Genomic DNA, 19434 nt, shown 5'->3' with positions numbered 1-19434 from the left:
CCAAAAAATAAAAATAAAAAAATATGGGAACAGCATCTCTTTTGTAGAGGATGACATAATGGAATAAAACATTGGGGGTCTCTGCTGGGGTGAGGACCAGGAAGATAGCAGTCACTGCATCTGCTCTGGTGTGGGCCCCTCCACTGTAGCACATGTTGGAGTCAACAATTTGTTGGTTATAATAGTAACCAACATGCTGACTACTTTCTCCCTGCTCTGTTGAGGTCACAGCTCTGGGAATAGTTAGTTCTGCTGAATTTATTTACACAGACCAATTGGCCTCTAACAGGTGCTGACCAGGTGTGGTACCCCTTTCTTTGTAGGTGGAAGTGCCTTGGAGAGAGCTTGCTGGCCATGTACAATCACCTCACCACTTGTGAACCCCCAAGGCCCAGCCTTGGCAAGAGGATTGACCTGTCTGACTACCAGGACCCTAGCCAGCTACTAGCATCCTCTGTAGTGGTTACACCTGTCAGTGTGGTCCAGCCCAGTCCTGTTAGCACCAACGCAACTGTTGCTGTGGCTGAGCCTGTGCTGTCCTATACCTCTGTGACCACAGCCAGCTTCCCACTGCACAGTCCTGGTCTACTGGACACAAATGCTCCCATGGGTGAGTAGACCTTGTGAAGTCACATTTTGAAGAGCCTATGTACGTATGTATGTATGTATGTATGTTGAGCCCAGCAGGAACAAGAACAGGGGACTTTGGCATCTCCAGGGAAATACATCACACGACATCTCCAGGGAAAAGCATCATGCTGGTCCTTGTAGACTGAGTGAAAATGAGATCCAACCTTGTAGAAAACTAATCAGCCTGGTCCCAGGGCCAGCACAGAAGCATTGACACTCAGGGGCTGGGGCTACAGATACAGCTCCTTGGCAGATTCCCATTCCTTTCCCAACTGCTAAGTCTTTGCATGCAAGTCCTCTTCTCTCTTGTGATGTGACCTGGTGACTCCTTGTTGCTGGTCCTACTTTCTTGCTAGATGCATGCATTCTGTTTGTTGACTTTAGGAGACATTGAAGTTGTTACCATGTGTAATAGTACATTTTTTATTACCATTGAACTTGTAAGAAGTTTTTACCAAAAGCTCCCATGCAGTTTCTTGATTTTTCTGTCACTGCACTCAAGAATGCCTGGCACTTAGAGAAGTTTCAGAGTGACTGTGGGCATGGTTGTTTTCTTAGTCACACATGACACTCCTCTGTTCTCTACATAATTCATGGTTCTCGTTTTCTATTCCTGTCATTCTGTATTTGCTGGGTCTTGGCAAAGGTCAGTGCCACTTACCCTGCCTGCCCTAGGATTGAGACCGCAGAGGCTCATGCAGTTAGTGCTGAAGTTAAACGTGTTCTGAGCCCTGACTAGGGGGTCTCTTCAGCACAAGAAGGATATGGGATTTAAGGGACTCAGGAATGTTTGTTGTTAAAAAGAGATCTCATGGCTGTTACAGAAGAGTTCAGTGCTGGAGGCTTGTAAGCAATGGGTACATGTGCTGCTGTTGTCCTCGCCTGCCATTGTGTAAGATTTTAATTTTCACTCTTGGCAAAGGTGATGTTTCTGGGGGAGATAAATCTAAGAAAGGTGTAAAGCGTAAGAAGACTTTAGAAGAGAGTGGAGAGACAGCAAAGCGGAGGTCTGCCCGTGTTCGAAACACCAAGTGCAAAAAGGAAGAGAAAGTGGATTTCCAGGGGCTTCTGGTAAAGTTTCTGCCATCCAGGTACTGTGCTCTTGTATTTTTTCTGAAGTAACCTGCAGATTGCTGTCTTTTTCTCTCAGCAGCATTTTCATCCTATTAGCTCCCCTCCCTTTGGGTACCCTCCTTGTTTCCCTTGACCTTTGCTTGGATACAGAGTGTAGATTGCACTAGATTGGCTTCTTGGTTTTTTTCACCTCTCCTAAGGGTGTGTGTTTGTTAGTACTGGCCTGCCCTTGGGATTCTGGCAGGTGTGTCCTCAGCTGTAACAGCCACTAAGAGCACCTCCTGTGCACATTAGCTACGTTCCCTTTTAAAGAGCTCTGCCCACCTCCTCCCTCCCTCCCTCCCTCCCTCCCTCCCTCCCTCCCTCTCTACCTCCCTCCCTCCCTCTCTACCTCCCTCCCTCCCTCCCTCCCTCCCTCCCTCCCTCTCTACCTCTCTCCCTCCCTCTCTCCCTCTCTTTCTCCCTCCTCTCTCCACCTTTCACTTCTTCTGCTGCTCCTGTCCCCAGAAGCCAGTGTCCCTCATTCCCTTTCCCTCCACATGAACTCGTTGTGTGGTGTCTTTCTCCTGCGTGCTGCTTTTTTAAAATCACTACAGTGTTTCTGCCTTTTTTTGTTTCCATGATTCCATTGCATTCTGGGAAGACGGAGGAAGACCTGGTTCCTTTATTGATTCTTCATGACCCTCAAAGAATCCTAGGGCAGAAGGTGCTGTCTCAGAAACAGGAGACACCTAGGCCTCTAAGTTCTTACTGGTCCTCCTCCTTTGGTCTTACCCTAGACTCTCTCTCCTGAGCCTTCCTAGTATATGGCCTATCGTGCCAGTGGGCCTGCTTCATGGTACCCTGTTTCTGCCCTCCCAGCAAAGTGAAGAGAGCAAGTAATTTGCTCTGCTCCATCATATTTCTCCTTTATAACATCTGGGGGGGCATATTTTTGATTTTCCAGGACTTCCTCTCTCAACTCCTGTGTCTTTGTGAGTCTAGGACTTTTCGCCCTTCTGAGCAGCATTTGATCAGTCCACCATCAAGAGATTTCCAGTCTTCGGCGGTCATTTTGACAGTGACAGTGTATTTCAGTGGTTATTCCATTAGAGTTCAAAGGGAACTCAGAAACTTTAACAGACTGTACATCATTTTATGTCAAGATACTTAGCCTCTCTTTTTCCCTTCCCTCCATCTCTCCCATGATGGTAAAATTTAGATGAAGGTTGTTTTTAGTACACAGCTAAGGAGGACCAAGGTGGAGATGTGATGCCTTCTGCTGGATTTCTCCTGAAACGTGCTACAGGGAAAAGTGTCTCTTTAGGAGAGTGAAGGATTGTTTGTGTTGTAGTTGAGTGATCCTGTCTTCCCCTTAACCCTGCTTGGCCTACCCTGCGGAATGGTTCTCTGCCTTCTTTATATGGAGCTACATCTACTTCAAGTTGGTCTCCATGAAGTTTGAATATTTGTTACTGTGAGTGTCCTGAGAGAGACATTTAAAGGTTTCCTGAGTGTTGTGCTGGTGCTGGTTGAGGAAGCTACAGGGTGGCTAAACATGGTCCTAGGGAAGGGTCTGGAGGTGGTGTCTGCAGTGTGAGGAGCCATGGATGGATAGAGCTCAGATGGGCTTGATGTGGCCCCACAGCACACCTGTGTTCTTCTGGCTGGAGCCCCTGCTTGTGCTTAGCTCCTCTGTTGTCAGTCCGAGAGTGTGCCCTCTGGTTCTGCTCCCCAAGGCAGGGCCCTGTGGTGGTTGGTCTTTATTTGGGTTGTTTGTGGGTGAGTACCTGCTTATGGTCCGCCTCTCACATTGAGAGATGAGCTTGCTGCCAGCCACTGCCTGTATTTGTAGTTGTATTCTGGTACCTAGCTTTGTGCCTGGCACATGGCTGCTGCTCAGCAGCTGTCTGTTGGTGGAATAGAGTAAGTATGGGTACCGACCCCACAGACTTAGGAAGTCTGAAGAGAGGCGGTGCCTCTTGGAGGCCTGGGTGGGTGCTCTCATCTGTCTGTTTCAGTGTCCTTCATCTCAGCTCAATCCAGTTGCTTTGCTAGGAGTTGGGATGCTTTGTCACAGTGAGTGGTATGGCTTTGTGATTTGAGCATGTTCCATGTAGGTTAAGAAAACTGGACCCTGAGGAGGAAGATGACCCATTTAATAACTATGAAGTTCAGTCAGAAGCCAAGCTGGAGAGCTTCTCAAATGTGGGGACTCACCGACTGTCCTTTGATTCGGCCACATTCATGGAATCTGGTAGGAATCAGTGGTGCCATCAGTCACCGCTGGGGTTCTTCCTTCCATCAGCCTGTAACCTGCCTGGGTTTTGTTCTGCATGATGGTTCAGGGATGTTTTGTGAGCATTGGTGAAAGAGCTGCTGTGGTCAGCTGAGGGCTCCAGGTGCATGCTTGCTGTGCTCCTGAGGCTGTGTACTTACCACTGGCCTCAGAGGCTTGCCTTTGCAAGCTTAGTGTGTGTTATAACATCTATTCTGTGTGTGCTGTGTCCCAGATAATGTGTTTTGTGCATATGATATCATTCACTGCACATGGGAGCACTTGGAGGTTAGCCCTTTTGATATTCATCTTAGACACGGGAACTTTGGGAGGCTTGTTCACCATTGGCAAGTGCTGGAATCAGCACTGAATGCTGATAAGCCTGGTCTTAGAACTGCAGCATGGCTTTTTGCTTACCTAGATTGAGTCGGGGAAGAGAGGAGCCATGTTGTCCTCTTCTGAAGAGAAGAGAAACTGGGTGCAGGGGGCCTGTTCATCTTGGTGAGGCTATTTTCCTTCTCTGGACAGAGAAGCAGGATGTGCATGAGTTCCTGATGGAGAACTTGACCAATGGGGGCATCCTGGAGCTGATGATGCGCTATCTGAAGAGCATGGGCCACAAGTTCTTGCTGCGATGGCCCCCGGGCCTGGCAGATGTCGTTCTTAGCGTCTACCACAGCTGGAGGAGGCATAGCACCAGCCTGCCCAACCCGTTGCTGAGGGACTGCAGCAACAAGCACATCAAGGTTGGGCCTCTTAAGGGCTATAGTGTCACTGGTACCAGGAGACAGTGACAGGGATCTATTTTCCTCAGATGCGGGACTGCTGTGTCCAGCCCACTTGCTCTATTTAGTTCTCAGTCTGGAACCTGGACCATTGTGCAGTTTGAAGCAGGGAGCCACATGCCCTTCCTTGTGTCCAGAAAACCTCTAGTGACTGAATGGGATACTCTGGGGGTGAGAATGAGTATAGCAGACTGAAGGTGGCTGCCAGTTGAGCCATGGCGGTGACAGATTCCATTAACAGCAGTGCAGTGGAGTTGAGGTTCTGGAACACAACTGGCAAGATATCTGGACTTGAGTAAGAAGTAAGCCATGGGGATGGTGTCTAGTGTTATTTACTGAGATGAGAGTGGTTGTAGGAAAAAGAAGCTCTGGCTATATTTGATAGGCTAGGAACTATTACTAATTTGTAAAAATGTTTTTGTGTGCATACATGGTATTAGGGGCCTTGTCCATGCTAGGTAAGAACTCTATCACTGAGCTTTATCCATAGCCCTGTTGATACATTTATCAGGTGAGAAAACAGAATAGAGGAAACAGCTAGGTAGGGTGCTTAAGAGTGGTGGTGTCATCCAGCAGTTGGGAACTAAGCCTTGCTCAGCTCTGTCTACTGCATTCCCTATCACAGATTCCTGCTGTAGTGTTTTCTAGAACTCAAGGAAGCAGGCTGTCAGGCCCACCTCTCTTGTTGAAGGTAGAATGCCAGGCACTGAGGTAGAAACGTGGAAAGAATCTATTTTGGTGACTTTTTTATTGCTGATAAAACATCATGATCAAGGCAAGTTAGAGAAGGAAGGGTTTATTTGGGGCTTATAGCTCCAGAGGGATAGGAGTCCATCACCATCTTGGTGCAGAACATAGTGGCAGGCAGGCAGGCAGGCAGGCAGGCAGGCAGGCAGGCAGGCAGGCAGGCAGGCAGGATGCATGGTGCTGGAACAGCCGCTGGGAGCTCACGTCTCCATCCACAAACCATAAGCCAGAAACCTCAAGCCTCTCTCCAGTGACACACCTTCCAAACAAGGCCATACTTTCTAATCCTTCCCAAATAGTTCCACTAACTGGGGACCAGTACTCAAACTTATGAGCCTATGTTAGCCATGCCACAGGACCCAATCCAGGTAATCTTTCTAGTTGAGAGTCAGGCTGGAGTTGACATGTCTGCAGAGCCATTGCTTCGTCACCAAGCTGATCTCACTGCGATACCCACAAGTAGCTTTTTCCCACTAGGCTTTATTCTCTCCAGGAATAATGTGAGTCAGGAGCCAGTTTTTGAAATCCAGAAATGGGGCTGCCCCTTTTCCAGCTGTACCTGCTCAGAGTGCCCTATCTCTGAGTCCTAGCTTCTTTAGTACTCTGATGATGATGACACATCACATTGCTGGCACTTTTAAATGTTGAGAGATGGATAGTCTGTGTCTGGCCTGGCAGAGGAGTCAGGTGACAGACAGGTTGCTTCTTCCCTAAGTAGAGCCATCCCTTGTTTTTTCTAAACATTCTGGCAGTAGCTGTGATTATTGTTTAGTAAAAAGAATTAAATTTTCATCTATGCCTCAGTGGGTAAAAGAGCTTGCTGCATAGGCCCTGGCTACCTAGATGATCTCTGAAATCCATGTAGAGATGGAAAGAGAGAACCAACTCTGCAAAGTCCTCTGACCCTCCACAAACATGCTATAACATACATACACACATCACACACATATGCACATACATAGAACTCTAGTACAAGATTAAAAATGTATAAATAAATTTTAATCAGTTTTGTAAAAAGCACCTTTAGTGCTGAGAATGCAGCTCAGTTAGTAGAAAGTTTGCCCAGCATGCACAAAGCTCTGGGTTGATTCCCCAGCCCTGGAACAAACAGGTGGATGTGGTGGCACAGTGTGTAACCCAGTACTTGTGAGGTATGAAGACGAGTGCGGAAGTTCAAGGTTGGCTATTGGCTACGTAGTCATTTGAGCTAAACTTGGGATACATGAGAAAAGTTGGTTTTAGTTGGTCATCTCCTGATGTGAGTCTTTGCCCTGCCCTCCCTGTGCTTGTCTTATAGGACATGATGCTGATGTCTCTCTCCTGCATGGAGCTCCAGCTGGACCAGTGGCTGCTGACCAAGGGCCGGAGCTCGACAGGTAGGCATTTGTATTTTGGCATGGTGATTTTCTGAACATCACTAGGTTGGAGGAAGCCCAAGTGGTGAGACTGGGCCATGCAGTCCCTGGGCACCTTCTCTGAGATGGCTTTTCAGTATTTCCACTAAATCCCCTAACACTGAGGAGGTGGCAGCAGAGGCAGCTGTAGGTAGCACTTTTACCATTACTGTTACTTGGGATTTAAGGAAGTAGACTCCCAGCCTTGGAGTGACTGCTCAGTGCTGTATGTGTCTCCAGTAATTTTCTCAGATTATTTTAAAATTCCACCTGGTAGAATATAGTTAAGTTTAGTGTTCAGTGAAATTAGCTGCCCCCTTTCTTATCTCTCTGTGACTGTCTAACTGAGCTACTCTGTATCCTGCTGCTCAGGGGCTGTGGGACTCTGAGGACTCAGGGAATCTAATCATGGACACTTGGGGGCTACTACCGGGAGAGCTGAAGGAGGCCTATGGGAGCAGAAAGGTGTTTGGATGATGTACACGAAGGTGTCACATTGCCCGGATGTTTTCTAGTGTCCCCCCGGAACTGCCCTGCTGGTGTGGTGACAGGTAGGTTTGGGCCTGACTTCCCAGGAACCCACTGCCTGGGTGATCTCCTGCAGCTGTCATTCGCCTCGTCTCAGCGGGACCTCTTTGAGGATGGCTGGCTGGAGTTTGTTGTACGCGTGTACTGGCTGAAAGCGCGTTTCTTGGCACTGCAGGTTGGTTCCGTGGTCAGAACGTGCCCCCACACCTGACAGGGAGGGCAGAGAACTGGCTATGTTGAAGAAATAAGTATTTGTAACTCTGCTGGACTTGTGTGAGGAAGTGAGGAATTTTGGGAATTGTCAGCATGTCAGTAGTCAAAGAATGCTGCCATTCTGGGAGCACCTCAGTGCCCACCACAGGGCTTTGGAGGGATCCTGTGTTCTCCAGTGACCTCTGCTCAAAACTGCCTTGATTGATCCTTTTATTTTCCCGTGAAGGCTCAGCAATTAACAGGAATAGGAGCAGGGTGCTCCAAAAGGAATTACTCACCTGGCTTCTTCTTAGAGCCTACGTGGGAAGGCCAGAGTGACTTGATTGTTCCCCAGTACCCTTCTCTGCTGGTACTTGGGGCGCCGGGAGAGTATTTCAGAGATAACCTGGATTATAGTAGCTCAGTGTGGGGGAAACAGCATGGTTAATGTGAAGAATGTCAGTTCAAGAGTTAGGACAGGCCTTGGTTTAACTCTGGATTGGCCATACACCTGGCTGTGCTGGTGTCTTCACCTGTGACATGGTTAGTGAAACTTTGTCTCACAGAGTTGTGGAATGGATCACTCATTATTCACTTACTTAGTCACGGAAAGGGATTTGTTTAGCCCCACTTCTGTGGAAAACCCTTTTCGGTTGTGGGGAAAGAGGCATAACAATAATTGAAGACCTTAGCTTACTGGCACATGCTTGTAATTCAGCACTTGAGGGGGAGAGTTTAAGGCCAGCCTTGTGCTACGTAGTATAAGATCAGCATGGACTATGAGACCCTGTCTCTTAGCAAATAAATAGAAACCAGCTTAAGGGCGTCTATGTTTAGTGAGATCAGGAGTGTATGGGACCGGACAGCACAATTAGCTCTCTACTTTTTGCCACCTTTTCTTGGTTTTTCTTCTGACCAGGGTGACATGGAACAAGCCCTGGAGAATTATGACATCTGCACAGAAATGCTCCAGAGTTCCAGTGCCATCCAGGCAGACTCAGGAGCTGAGCAAGGGGACATTGTCATCCGGCTGCCCAACCTTCACAACGACTCTGTTGTTTCTCTGGAGGAAGTGAGTAGATGTCTTTAATAGTATTTTCTTGGTGGAAGATGTACTCTGGTTGATCTAGTCAGACCAGACCTGATCTGCTCCTGTGCAACCCACATGCCAAGCAGAAGGTCCTGGGGTGGGGGTAGGGAGCAGCGCAGGTTTAGGGAGACAGTTCTGGACAGACTCCACTGGCAGAAAGCTTGTCTAGCTGGCAAGTGTGGAAGCTGTGACCAAGCATGATTCAGAAGGAGTGGTTGCTCATCCCCAGCAGGACTGGAGGGAAGCGCTGACTGTGCAGACCAGTGCTAATCTGGCTGCACACAGGACTGGAATAAATGTTGTGTGTGCCAGGCCTCTGCTGGATGGCACTCTCCTCACGTGCGCCCTCTGCCCTGCTGTAGTCTATATCTGTGATGTGTTCGCATGGCTGAAAGCGTCTACATTCCTCTACCTTTGTTTCAGGACAAGGCCAGGTACTCTGCTGCCTGTGTGCCAGGGCTACATTGGGCCCTCTGTGAGGAAAGGGCCCTGTGGGTCAATAATGCGTGTCAATCCCCTGGTTCTTTCTCTGGGTCTTTGGCAGCCAGGCAGTCCGTGGTTGTTAAGTCTGGCTTCTGAACTGTGACCATGAACTTTCACACTGTTTTGGCAGATACTATTCAAGAACCACTCTGCTTTTGCAGTGGCTGTGTGTTTTGCTTTTAAAGACTTGAATATATCTGGATATTAACATAACTATTTTTGAAGGAGTATGCACATTGTATGAACACTGTTATTAAGTGCAGAACCTAGTGTATTTTGGCTGAAACAGTGCTAGAGTATAAGCTTATCTTTCTCATTTAGATGGGAAGATTCAAACATTGACTAAATTCAGTGAGGAGGTGAGGGATTTGCTGTTAGGCAACATTATTGGACCTTTTTCAGATTGATAAGAACCTGAAGTCTCTGGAAAGGTGCCAGTCGTTGGAGGAGATCCAGCGGCTGTTTGAGGCAGGCGACTACAAGGCAGTGGTGCAGCTGCTCCGGCCCACCTTGTGTACCAGTGGGTTTGACCGAGCCAAACACCTGGAGTTTATGACTTCCATTCCTGAGAGACCAGCCCAACTGCTTCTACTGCAGGTATGTGCTCACCATCCATGTTTATATTATTGCCTTTACTTTGTGTGTGTGTGTTTGTGTGTGTGTGTACACCTCTGGAAGTTCTGAGTTTGCCTTTGAAAACATAACTGGAAGAGAACAATGGGAATTTAGCCTACCCTCTAAGATGATGCTAGATCTAAATCAAAGTTACAGTCAAGACTGATAATGTTAGAACCTAAGAGTTCAGATTTTAGTATTAGGTGTGGCTCAAGGTGAGCCCACACTTGACTGAACTTAAACCAGACAAGAGGAAAGAATGGTCAAGGTATCTTCCACCTATCTACTCACTTGTTAATCTGCTTTTTTGCATTTAACTTAATTTTGAGTAGATATAAATTGATAAGATCTTCACAGTGTAAAGAATCAAGATAAAATCCAGACTCCTATTTGACTGTACGTTGAGGAAAAATGCTGGTGCTGTGTTTGAAGTCATGTGTACCCTCCTGACTCCTCTCGTGCCCTGTTCGTGTTAGTGCTGCACAGTCACGTACCAAGCACTGTGGAGATGCCCTGTCACCACACTCCCCTCTGTCCTGAGCTGGATTGAGACAAACATGGATGGTAGTAATTATTTTATGACAAGCCTGGAATCCTGTCTCCTTATGGTTTATACACCAACTACAGTATATACATTAACTTATTGAGTCCTTCCCCTTCCAGTTTGGAAAAAGAGTACAGTGATATTCCAGTCTTTTCGGGTTTTTGTTTGTTTGTTTGGTTGGTTGGTTGGTTTGCTTTGTTTTTCGAGGCAGGGTTTCTCTATGTAACAGCCTTAACTGAATTGGAACTAGCTCTTGTAGACCAGGCTGGCCTCGAACTCACAGGATCCTTCTGCCTCTGCCTCCCGATTGCTGGGATTAAAGATGTGCTTCTCCACTGCCTGGCTTCCAGCCTTTTCATTTGGCATTTTAGCCATTAACTTTGTTGAACTGGTAAATACTCTAAGAGGCTTGGCTGTGGGAACAGTTGGGGACGCTTCTCAGCCATGGTAGGAGGGGAGGAGAGAGATGGTTTAAGGAGAGTGATGAGGGATAGAAGGCATGCTTTAGGTCCTCCTGGGTGAGGAGGACAATGGTGAGACCTAATGAAATGTGTCTGACCTTAGTTACCCTGAGGGCTTGCTTAGAATGATGGTGTGTGGAAAGATGCCTTTGATGAATGATCCAGCGAAGTGTAAGTGGCAAGCAGGAGGCAATGGGCCAGCCCTCTCCGCTCTGTAGGATGGCACTAATGCTCAGATATTACCTTGTTCCTGCTAGTGACATCATCAGTAGATGTGCCTCATCCCTTGGGAGGAGTGTTACCCTGTGTTAGGGACTGCTCTGAGGTCTGGGCCATGCACTATGGAGCTTCTGTTTCTAGGAATAAGTGCTTTCCAATTGTTGCTGTTTGTTTTCCATTGAAAATGTTTTCTTATTGATTGGAGTGATTTAGTAATTGAAAGTAATATTTTCTCATTGGATCTTGATAGTTTTTTGTTGTTGTTTTTTTGGTTTTTGTCAGTATGTTGTTTACTTTTTTTCTTTTCGAGACAGGGTTTCTATGTCCTGGAACAGGGTTTAGCTGTCCTGGAACTCATTCTGTAGACCAGTCTGACCTAGAACTCACAGAGATCTGCCTGTGTCTGCCTCCCAAGTACTGCGATTAATGATGTGTGCCACTACCGCCCATGAGCCCCTACAGCCAGGCTTGTTTAAAGTCATGACTTTTATTGTTGTTTTGTTTGTTTTTATATGCAAAGTTCTCAGCTTTTATGTTGTCAGAATCTTTTCATATTTGCAAATGGTTGTGATTTTGTTCATTATAAGTTGTTTCATATGCTTGGATAATATTTTTTATACTGGACCAGTGCTCATCTACTCAAGTTATTCCTCATAGAGGACTGGAGCTCCTCCGAGCACCTGGCAGTAGTCAGGAAGGCTGCAGTGTTCTGGAGGGAGGAGGGAGGAGGCTGGACATGCTCGCAGTGGTCATGTTTTATGTCTTGCGTGTTTTAACTTGCCTGCTTTGGTGTTTCTGGAGTGGGGATCAAATTCAGAATCTTTCTTATGGTAAGGGGTATACAAGAAAGAGTTTCCAATTTAGCAAGCTTCTTTTTATGTTCCTCAGTATGGCAGTGGTTCCTTCTTGTTGAGTTAATCTTTGGATATTACTATTTTGGGTTGTTAATGTACTTTTTAATTGTACATTGTTGTTTTCTAAGAACTCTACTGATCATTGCCTGTTTATTTAAACCTGGTCTTTTAATGAGATTCCTGTTTTTTTTTTATTGTTTCCTGTTTGTTTGGCTATATGGTAGTGTTGCCCACAGAGAGTGGTAATTTGGTTTCTACACTAGTTGGCAGCTAGTCTTCTGCTTTTTTTCTAATTCTGGCCCTGAGCCGTATGTTCTGTTAGAGCACTACTGGCGACCCCTCATCTTTGCCAACTTTGGAAATTGGTGTGCACGCTGTCTTATATCTGTCTCTTGCATGTTCAGTTTTGATCAGAAGGAGTCAGCTTGGGTTTGGGACCCCATAGGTATACTCCGTAGCCCCTTCCCTAGTGACTTCCTCTTCAAGGAGGCTGCTTTCTCAAAGAAGCAGAGGCTTCCTTTTACTGACTTGGTGAGTAGGGAGAAAGTTTTGTGTTCAAATTTTGCAATATATTCTGAAGGCATTTGGGACCTTTCTGCTCCCATACCTGTGCCACCCCAGAGAAAGGTGGATAGGAGCTGCCTCCAGACCTAGGCTTGGTGTTGCAGGGGCAAGGGATAGGCCAGAGCCAGATGACACACACAGGCAGTAGGTGCTTTCTGCTGGTCCAGCAAGCTGCCTGTCAGATGTGTGACTTCACAAACTGTTTGCTGAAGCACGAGCCATTGAAGAATCCCATTTCCCTGGGGTTTAAATGGGTTATATTCTAGACCTCCTCTCCTTCCTCAGAGGAGCTTTATAGAAAGTCAATGGCTTCCATGGAGGTTTTAAAATAGAAGTCATGACTCTGTGTGGTGTCGTAAGAGCTGTGTGTGTCCTGCGCACTGTGCTCAGTGTGGCATGCATTTCAGTTTATGGAAATGTACCTTCAAGGGGTGATGCCATGGCTGAGGCTCACATGTGCATTGGGGAAGAGGGAGCTCACAGAATGATGACTTCCATCAGTTACTGGCCATTTGTCCCTTCTGAGGCATCAGTTCATGCCCTCCTGTGCTGAGATAGTTCCTGCCTACTGAAACCACCCCCTCATTCCTTGAGACCTGGCAGTGGAGGGACATAATACATTGGAGGAGAAGTGTCTTAGTTACTTTTCTGTTGTTATAAAGGGACACCATGACCAAGGCCACTTATAAAAGAATATTTAATTGGGTACTAGGTTACATTTTCAGAGGGCGAGTCTGTGACTGCCATGGCAGAAAGTGTGGCAGCAGGCAGCCCCTGGAGCTGTAGCTAAAGAGCGTGGATTCTGATCCGCAGGTTGGATGCAGAGAGAGTGAGACTGGGCCTGGTCTGGGCTTTTAAGGCCCCAAATCCCACCCCAGTGACGCACCTCCTCCAACAAGGCCATACCTTCTAATCCTTCCCAAACACTTCTACCAACTGGAGACCAACCATTCAAATCTGAGCTCATGGGGCCATTCTCATTCAGGTCAACACAAGAGGTAACAAAGGAATGAGTCACTTAGGTCCAGCTTTAGAAATGGGAAGATTAGGCACAAAAGTAAAGCATTTTTCTAAAAGCTCCTGGGCTGGTGACCTGCCATATTGCCATTGCACGCAGGTCAGTGCAGATGCCTCAAGGCGAATGAAAACCACTGAAGGACGACCGCTCTTGGTCCTGTGTTTCCTCCCAGCCTTGGCCTGTGGTCCCCGTGTGTAGAACTGACACATACTTTTCCTTTTGCTGCTTCTTGTGGTCAGGACTCATTGCTCCGGTTGAAGGACCACAAACAGTGTTTTGAATGTTCTGACGTGGCTCTGAATGAGGCTGTCCAGCAGATGGTGAACTCAACTGAATCTGCAGCCAAGGAGGAGTGGGTGGCCACAGTGACCCAGTTGCTGCTAGGCATCGAGCAGGCACTGTCCTCAGACAGCAGTGGCAGCATCCTAAAGGAATCTTCCTCGACCACCGGCCTTGTCCGGCTCACCAACAACCTCATCCAGGTAACCCCGGCTCCTCTTCACACTGTACTGCCTTCAGCTGGTTTATCTCTCCAGTACAGCCTTCTGAGGTTCACTGATAGTCACTGTGACTTATGTACCCCAAAGGGACACGTTGACTTCTTTGGCTAGAACTTCAGAGTTTGAGGAGTTGGTTGTTCACAGCTGCAGACCTTCTGAGACTGCTGTGTGTCAAGGTCTAACCTGGGATAACAAAGGTTCTCAGACTTCCTGTTCCCAAGGGGCAGAACTCGACTTAGCAAGGAGGTCCTCTCTGCATTTAGTGTGCCAAGAGGCAGAGTAAGGACTAGAATCCAGGCCTGGCCCCCTGTTTGGGTTCCCCACCCCCACAATACCCTAGAACTTCCAGTTGAGGGGTAGCACTTTAAGCCATAGATTGGTCATAGTACCTTGTGTCACCCAAGCTGGGTTTGAGGCAGAGAACCTTCATTTGAGAGCCCTCTACTGTCTTCTGAACTCACGCTCTGGCCATGAGTAAGTCCTGCTACACCATTACTACTCTAGTGTTTATTTTTTCCCTCCATTTTGTTCAGCCAAGACCAGGAACCTGCCATTTCTTTCATGAACTGTGGAATCCCTATAGTAGTTCTTTCTGTACCTTCTACCTTTTTAGCCCAGCTACTGTTCTGCCACAGAGGCACACTGAATTATGACTGTCTTCTCATTCCCTGAACCCTTTACATATTGACTGGGTAGTGTATCAAAGTGCACTGATCACCAGCCTGCTGCTCCTCTTTTACTTTGTTGGCTGAAGCTATTCTGGACCACCTCTGGGATCCTTGCCTGTGAGTGTGTTATCTGCCCTCATGCACTGCCCTCTGTGTGTTGGACATACCACCGTAATTTACCTGGACGCCTCAAGGGCTTGTCTCTGATCACTCTCTACCTGAGACCCCTGCAGCTGCTCCTGCTTTCATGGTAGCATCTGTGTATGCCCACCGGACTCAGTAGTTTCTCCAGGCCTGTTTTCCCTTGGACTGTTATCTCCCCTTGCCACAGTCAGTAGTTGCATATGGCACAAGGAAAGAGCGTGTCATTGGGCATTGTGGGACTCTGATGATAAACTGGGTACCGCTAGGTCAGTATTCCCATGTTAAAGCTGTAGGGGTAGGCAGATGTTATACCTTGCCTCTCCCAGAAGGCACTGCAATCTAGGCTTATTTCATGGGGGCTGGGAAGGCTGACATGCTGCTGGTGTCCTTTGCCAGGTCATCGACTGCAGCATGGCTGTACAAGAGGAGCCCAAGGAGCCCTATGTTTCCTCAGTGCTGCCCTGGATCATTTTGCACAGGATTATCTGGCAGGAGGAAGACACCTTCCGTTCCCTGTGCCACCAACAGCAGCTCCAGAACCCGGCAGAGGAAGGTGTGTCATCACCAGGTTTGGAGGGATGGGCCTGACACCTGTCCTTGTCTGCTCTGTGTGGTTGGGCCCTGAGGCCTTATGCAGGTATTGTGAGTAGGCACATTCTTTAGTGAGCTGTCACACTTGTTTAGCCTCTGGGGCACTGTCGTATTTGTTTCTTAGAGGCCATGCTGTGGGTACCCACAGATCATGGAGACCCTTTTGTTGCTGCTCAATTTTTTTTAAAAGTATAAACTTCTAGTAATGAATGTCTGTAGAACTCTTGACAAATAGTACTAAATTGTATTCTCAAAAGACTTTACTAGTAAAAAATGTGTATCTATAAATGGTTATTATTTTTCTTATAAAAATGAAAGTTAATTATGCATACCAAAGAGTTTTCTAAATGCTACTGGAAAATGCTGGCCATGGTAGCATGTACACTTAATCCCAGAACTTGGGAAGCAGAGGCAGGTAGATCTCTGTGATTGAGTTTGAGACCAGTCTAATCTAGCAGGTTCCAGGACAGCCAGGGCTACATAGATCATGTTTCAGAAAAGCAAAGAAAAGAAAAACAAGCAAGTTGTGAGCAGGTAAGTAAACAAGAGGAACTAGCGCCCTCAGCTGAAGCATCATGCCCAGGGAGGAACAGACATGTTCTGTGGACAGGCAGGCATGGTACTGTCTCTTTCCCCCATCCTGTGAACTGAGGCATGGGAGGTGACCAAATTCTGGGACAAAATCCCAGTATCTTCCCATTTATAGAGAGCTGAATAATGGACACATGCCCCAGAATCATTTTAGAGGAAGTTGGGGTAAGGGGGTACTTCTATCTTTCTATGACCAGACTTAATTCCAAGGACACAGCTCAGGATTAAGTACATTTTTGGCTGAGTAGTGAGAGACCTTACATGAGCTGAGTTTCTCAAAACGGACCATGCTTGTAAAATGATTGGAGAAGCAGCAGGATTGGCCAGGAGAAGTTAGCCTGTGGTGCTGGCTGACAGACCCTGGCTAGGCTGTCAGGGAGCTCTGAAGTGACAGAGCCTTTTGAGAGCTGTCCTGCTGTCTCATGTAGTCACTGGATGGGGGCTCATGGACGTGCATGAACTCAATAAGTCCTGCAGCTGTTGTAGACACTGAAGGAGCTGACAGCTGGAGATGGCAAGTCCTGCCCGAAGGGAAATCTCAGGGGTGGGGTGAGTGGGTACCAGACCCTTGGCTTCCTCTTCTACCTCTGTGGACATGCGGGGAGTTAAAAGTGTAGCTTTAAGGAAGGAGAGGAAGTTTTAGTATGGCAGAAAACTCATAATTTTAAAGAATACCCATGTAGGCGACTCCCATCACCTGTAACTCCAGCACCCTAGCTTCCATAGGTACTCCACATGTGGCAGACACAGACACACATACACAATAAAAAAATAAGGCCTTAAAAAGGAAACTAAAGAACCCACAGTGTCTGGAATGGTTTGAGCCTTTATTATCTGAAGGGATATTTTGGGGGGAGGGAGCTTTTTTTTTTTTTTTTTTTTTTTTTTTGAGGGACTGACCAGTAGTAAATTTTTGTAAAAGACATTTAAGCTATGTGTAGTTTTGTGCAATGCCATCTGGTATTTTCTGTTTTAAAATGTTCTCTTTTAATTTACTTTGCTCCCACCCCTAAAGAGCCAGTTAAAAGGTGCTAATGGCTTACGTATGGCCCAGAGTTTCAAGAATACTGAGGCTTTTTAAGGAACTAATAATAATTTAATGGTGAACAAACATTTAATGACAAGTTAATAGTTTTTTTTCCCCTTCTGCAGTATTCAAATAAACCTAAATGAAAGTTTTCAGAAGTTGTTCATGTAGTATGTGGTCTGTTGTTTTAACTTGTCCTTCTCTTTGAAAAGCATAGGGAGGTACTCTGAGTGATGTGCAGCAGATGCTAATATTGGTTCTCGGGTGCTAGGGCAGTTCTATTTTGTGAGGGAAGCCCTCATTTACATTTTCTATATGATTTCAGTTGATTTTTTGATAAACAGGTTGCTTACTAAAGCCAGTTAAGTAATTACTTAGACAGAAAAGGGAAGAGAACCGTCGTGTCATGTGACAGAGAGAGAAGAGAAAGTGAGACATGGATGTAGTCCTTTGCACTGAGTGTTTGCACTGATTGTTTGTTGGTCCGGCCTTTCCCAGGGATGTCAGAGATGCCCCTGCTCCCATCTTCCCTCATGCTGCTCAACACAGCACATGAATACTTGGGCAGGAGGTCCTGGTGCTGCAATTCAGATGGGGCGTTGCTGCGATTCTACGTAAGTGATCCTCCTGGGTCATAGGCTGCCAGTACGGGGTTGGGGCAAGTGGGAAAGATGACAGAACCCTGGTGGTTCCCTTGCGCTTGTGTTTGTCTTCCTGTAGGGGTTCTTTGATTAATGCGTGTGTGTAAGTGAAGAAACTTGAAGAAAATCTGAACTTGCTTCCTGTGACTTTATTTCTTCTTCTATCACTGTGACAAAACCCATGAGCTAATCATCTTTAAAGGAGTAAAGGTTTCTTTTGGCTCATGGTTTCCAATATTTGAGTTAGTTGACCCCATTATCTTAGAGCCTTTAGCATACATCGTGATGAAAGCACACAGGTCCTGATTGTTCAATCGGTAGCTATTACAGCACTGGGGACAGTCTTCTTGAGCCTGCCAACTGGGCCTGATTGGTGGTAGCTCTGAGCTTATTGGAAATACGCAGCATGGACACAGTCTCCGCTGAGTAGAAGGCCAGTTAGCACCAGACTGATTACAGTGCATCAGGTTTTTTGGATGTACCAAGGAAGAGACATCCAGTCCAGCCTGTATACCTGCTAATAAAGTTTTATTGGGGCATTTAGCAATTATAACTGCTTTTACTATGCATTGATAAGGACAAGAAACTGTAAGTCTGTATGGCTTGAAAGGCCTAAAATCTTTGTTCTTTGCCCTTTAAAAAGCTTGCTGTCTTCTGCTGGTTAACTAGTGTTTGGTGGGTATATCCTCTGTAGATGCAGCCTTCCTCCTCAGTGCCTCCCTAGTTTGCCCCGTCTTAAAACAGTCTTACCACCTATTAGCATACTCCATAATTTACATATTATGTTTATTATTTGACTTTCCTCTGCTGGTGTTAAATTCAGAGAGAGTAGGTATTTTTGTTCACTTGGTTCGCTGCTGAATCCAAGTGCTTAATACAGCACCTGGCACTAAATAAATGCAGGTTTGTGTGAGTCAGGGCTCTCTAGAGGAACAGAGCTGCTGGAACTGATGCTAGAGGAGACTTAGTAGACTGACTCACAGGATATAGTCTGGGTAGTCCAGTGATGTCTGCCTCACAATGGAAACGCTGAGCATCCAGTAGGTGTTCAGTCCATGCTGGATGCTGGAGTCTCGTAAGATTCCTGGAGAGCTGCTGGTTTTCAGTCCGTGTTGAAATCCTGAAGAAACTGGACTTTTTAAAAATAAATTTATTTATTTTTCATAATACCAGTTGCTGCAATAGGATAGATGTACTTGCGAACAAGAATGGCTTCAAGAAGCAAAGCTTCCTTCATCCATGTCCTTTTATGTGGGCTGCCACCAGTACGTATAGCTTAGACTTAGGGTGGGTCTTCCCACCTCAAATAATCCAATTAAGACAATCCCTCACAGGAGTGCCCAGCATCTTGGGTTTTAGCTGATTCTAGATGTAGTCAGGGTGACAGCCAAGATTGGCCATCACAGGGCTGAAGGAGACTAAGAGTGTATGAAACTTTTCTATGCATGTGACAGCTTGCAAAGTCTGCATTGCTATGCAGAAATCAACCACTACCCTCATTCCTCTACCCAAGTACACAGACACTGCTTCTAGGAGGTCTCCTCAGGCAGCTCTCTCACGCAGAGAACCTGGAAACATGGCTCAGTAGTTTTCTGTACAGGATGAGTTCCTGAGTTCAGGTCCCCAGAACCTGTGTCTTAGAGTTACTGTTGCTATGATGAAATACCATGACCAAAAGCAAGTTGGGGAGGAAAGGGTTTATTTAAATAAAAGCTTATATTTCCATTTCTAAAGGAAGTCAGAACAGGAACTCATGCAGGGCAGAAACCTAGAGGCAGGAAATGATGCAGAAACCATGGAGGGGTGCTACTTACTGG

At 46.5% G+C, this 19434-nt stretch overlaps 1 protein-coding gene across 2 annotated transcripts in view; it reads left to right on the top strand.

Moving 5' to 3' along the window:
* Cabin1 (calcineurin binding protein 1) overlaps positions 1-19434 on the top strand; it is a 130078-nt gene that overhangs the window by 14814 nt on the left and 95830 nt on the right. For both annotated transcript variants that reach the window (XM_038341128.1, XM_038341127.1), the window contains exons 9-19: positions 324-610; positions 1553-1721; positions 3804-3940; positions 4490-4707; positions 6791-6869; positions 7403-7590; positions 8527-8679; positions 9583-9777; positions 13695-13937; positions 15164-15320; positions 17475-17590. In XM_038341128.1, coding sequence (XP_038197056.1) covers positions 324-610; positions 1553-1721; positions 3804-3940; positions 4490-4707; positions 6791-6869; positions 7403-7590; positions 8527-8679; positions 9583-9777; positions 13695-13937; positions 15164-15320; positions 17475-17590 — 1942 coding nt within the window. The remainder of the gene's footprint in view (positions 1-323; positions 611-1552; positions 1722-3803; positions 3941-4489; positions 4708-6790; positions 6870-7402; positions 7591-8526; positions 8680-9582; positions 9778-13694; positions 13938-15163; positions 15321-17474; positions 17591-19434) is intronic.

Source organism: Arvicola amphibius, chromosome 9 (genome assembly GCF_903992535.2).
Source record: "Arvicola amphibius chromosome 9, mArvAmp1.2, whole genome shotgun sequence".
NCBI classification, from domain to species: Eukaryota; Metazoa; Chordata; class Mammalia; order Rodentia; family Cricetidae; genus Arvicola; species Arvicola amphibius.
Note: the sequence above shows the minus strand (reverse complement) of the source record. Positions and strands in the feature narration are given on the sequence as shown.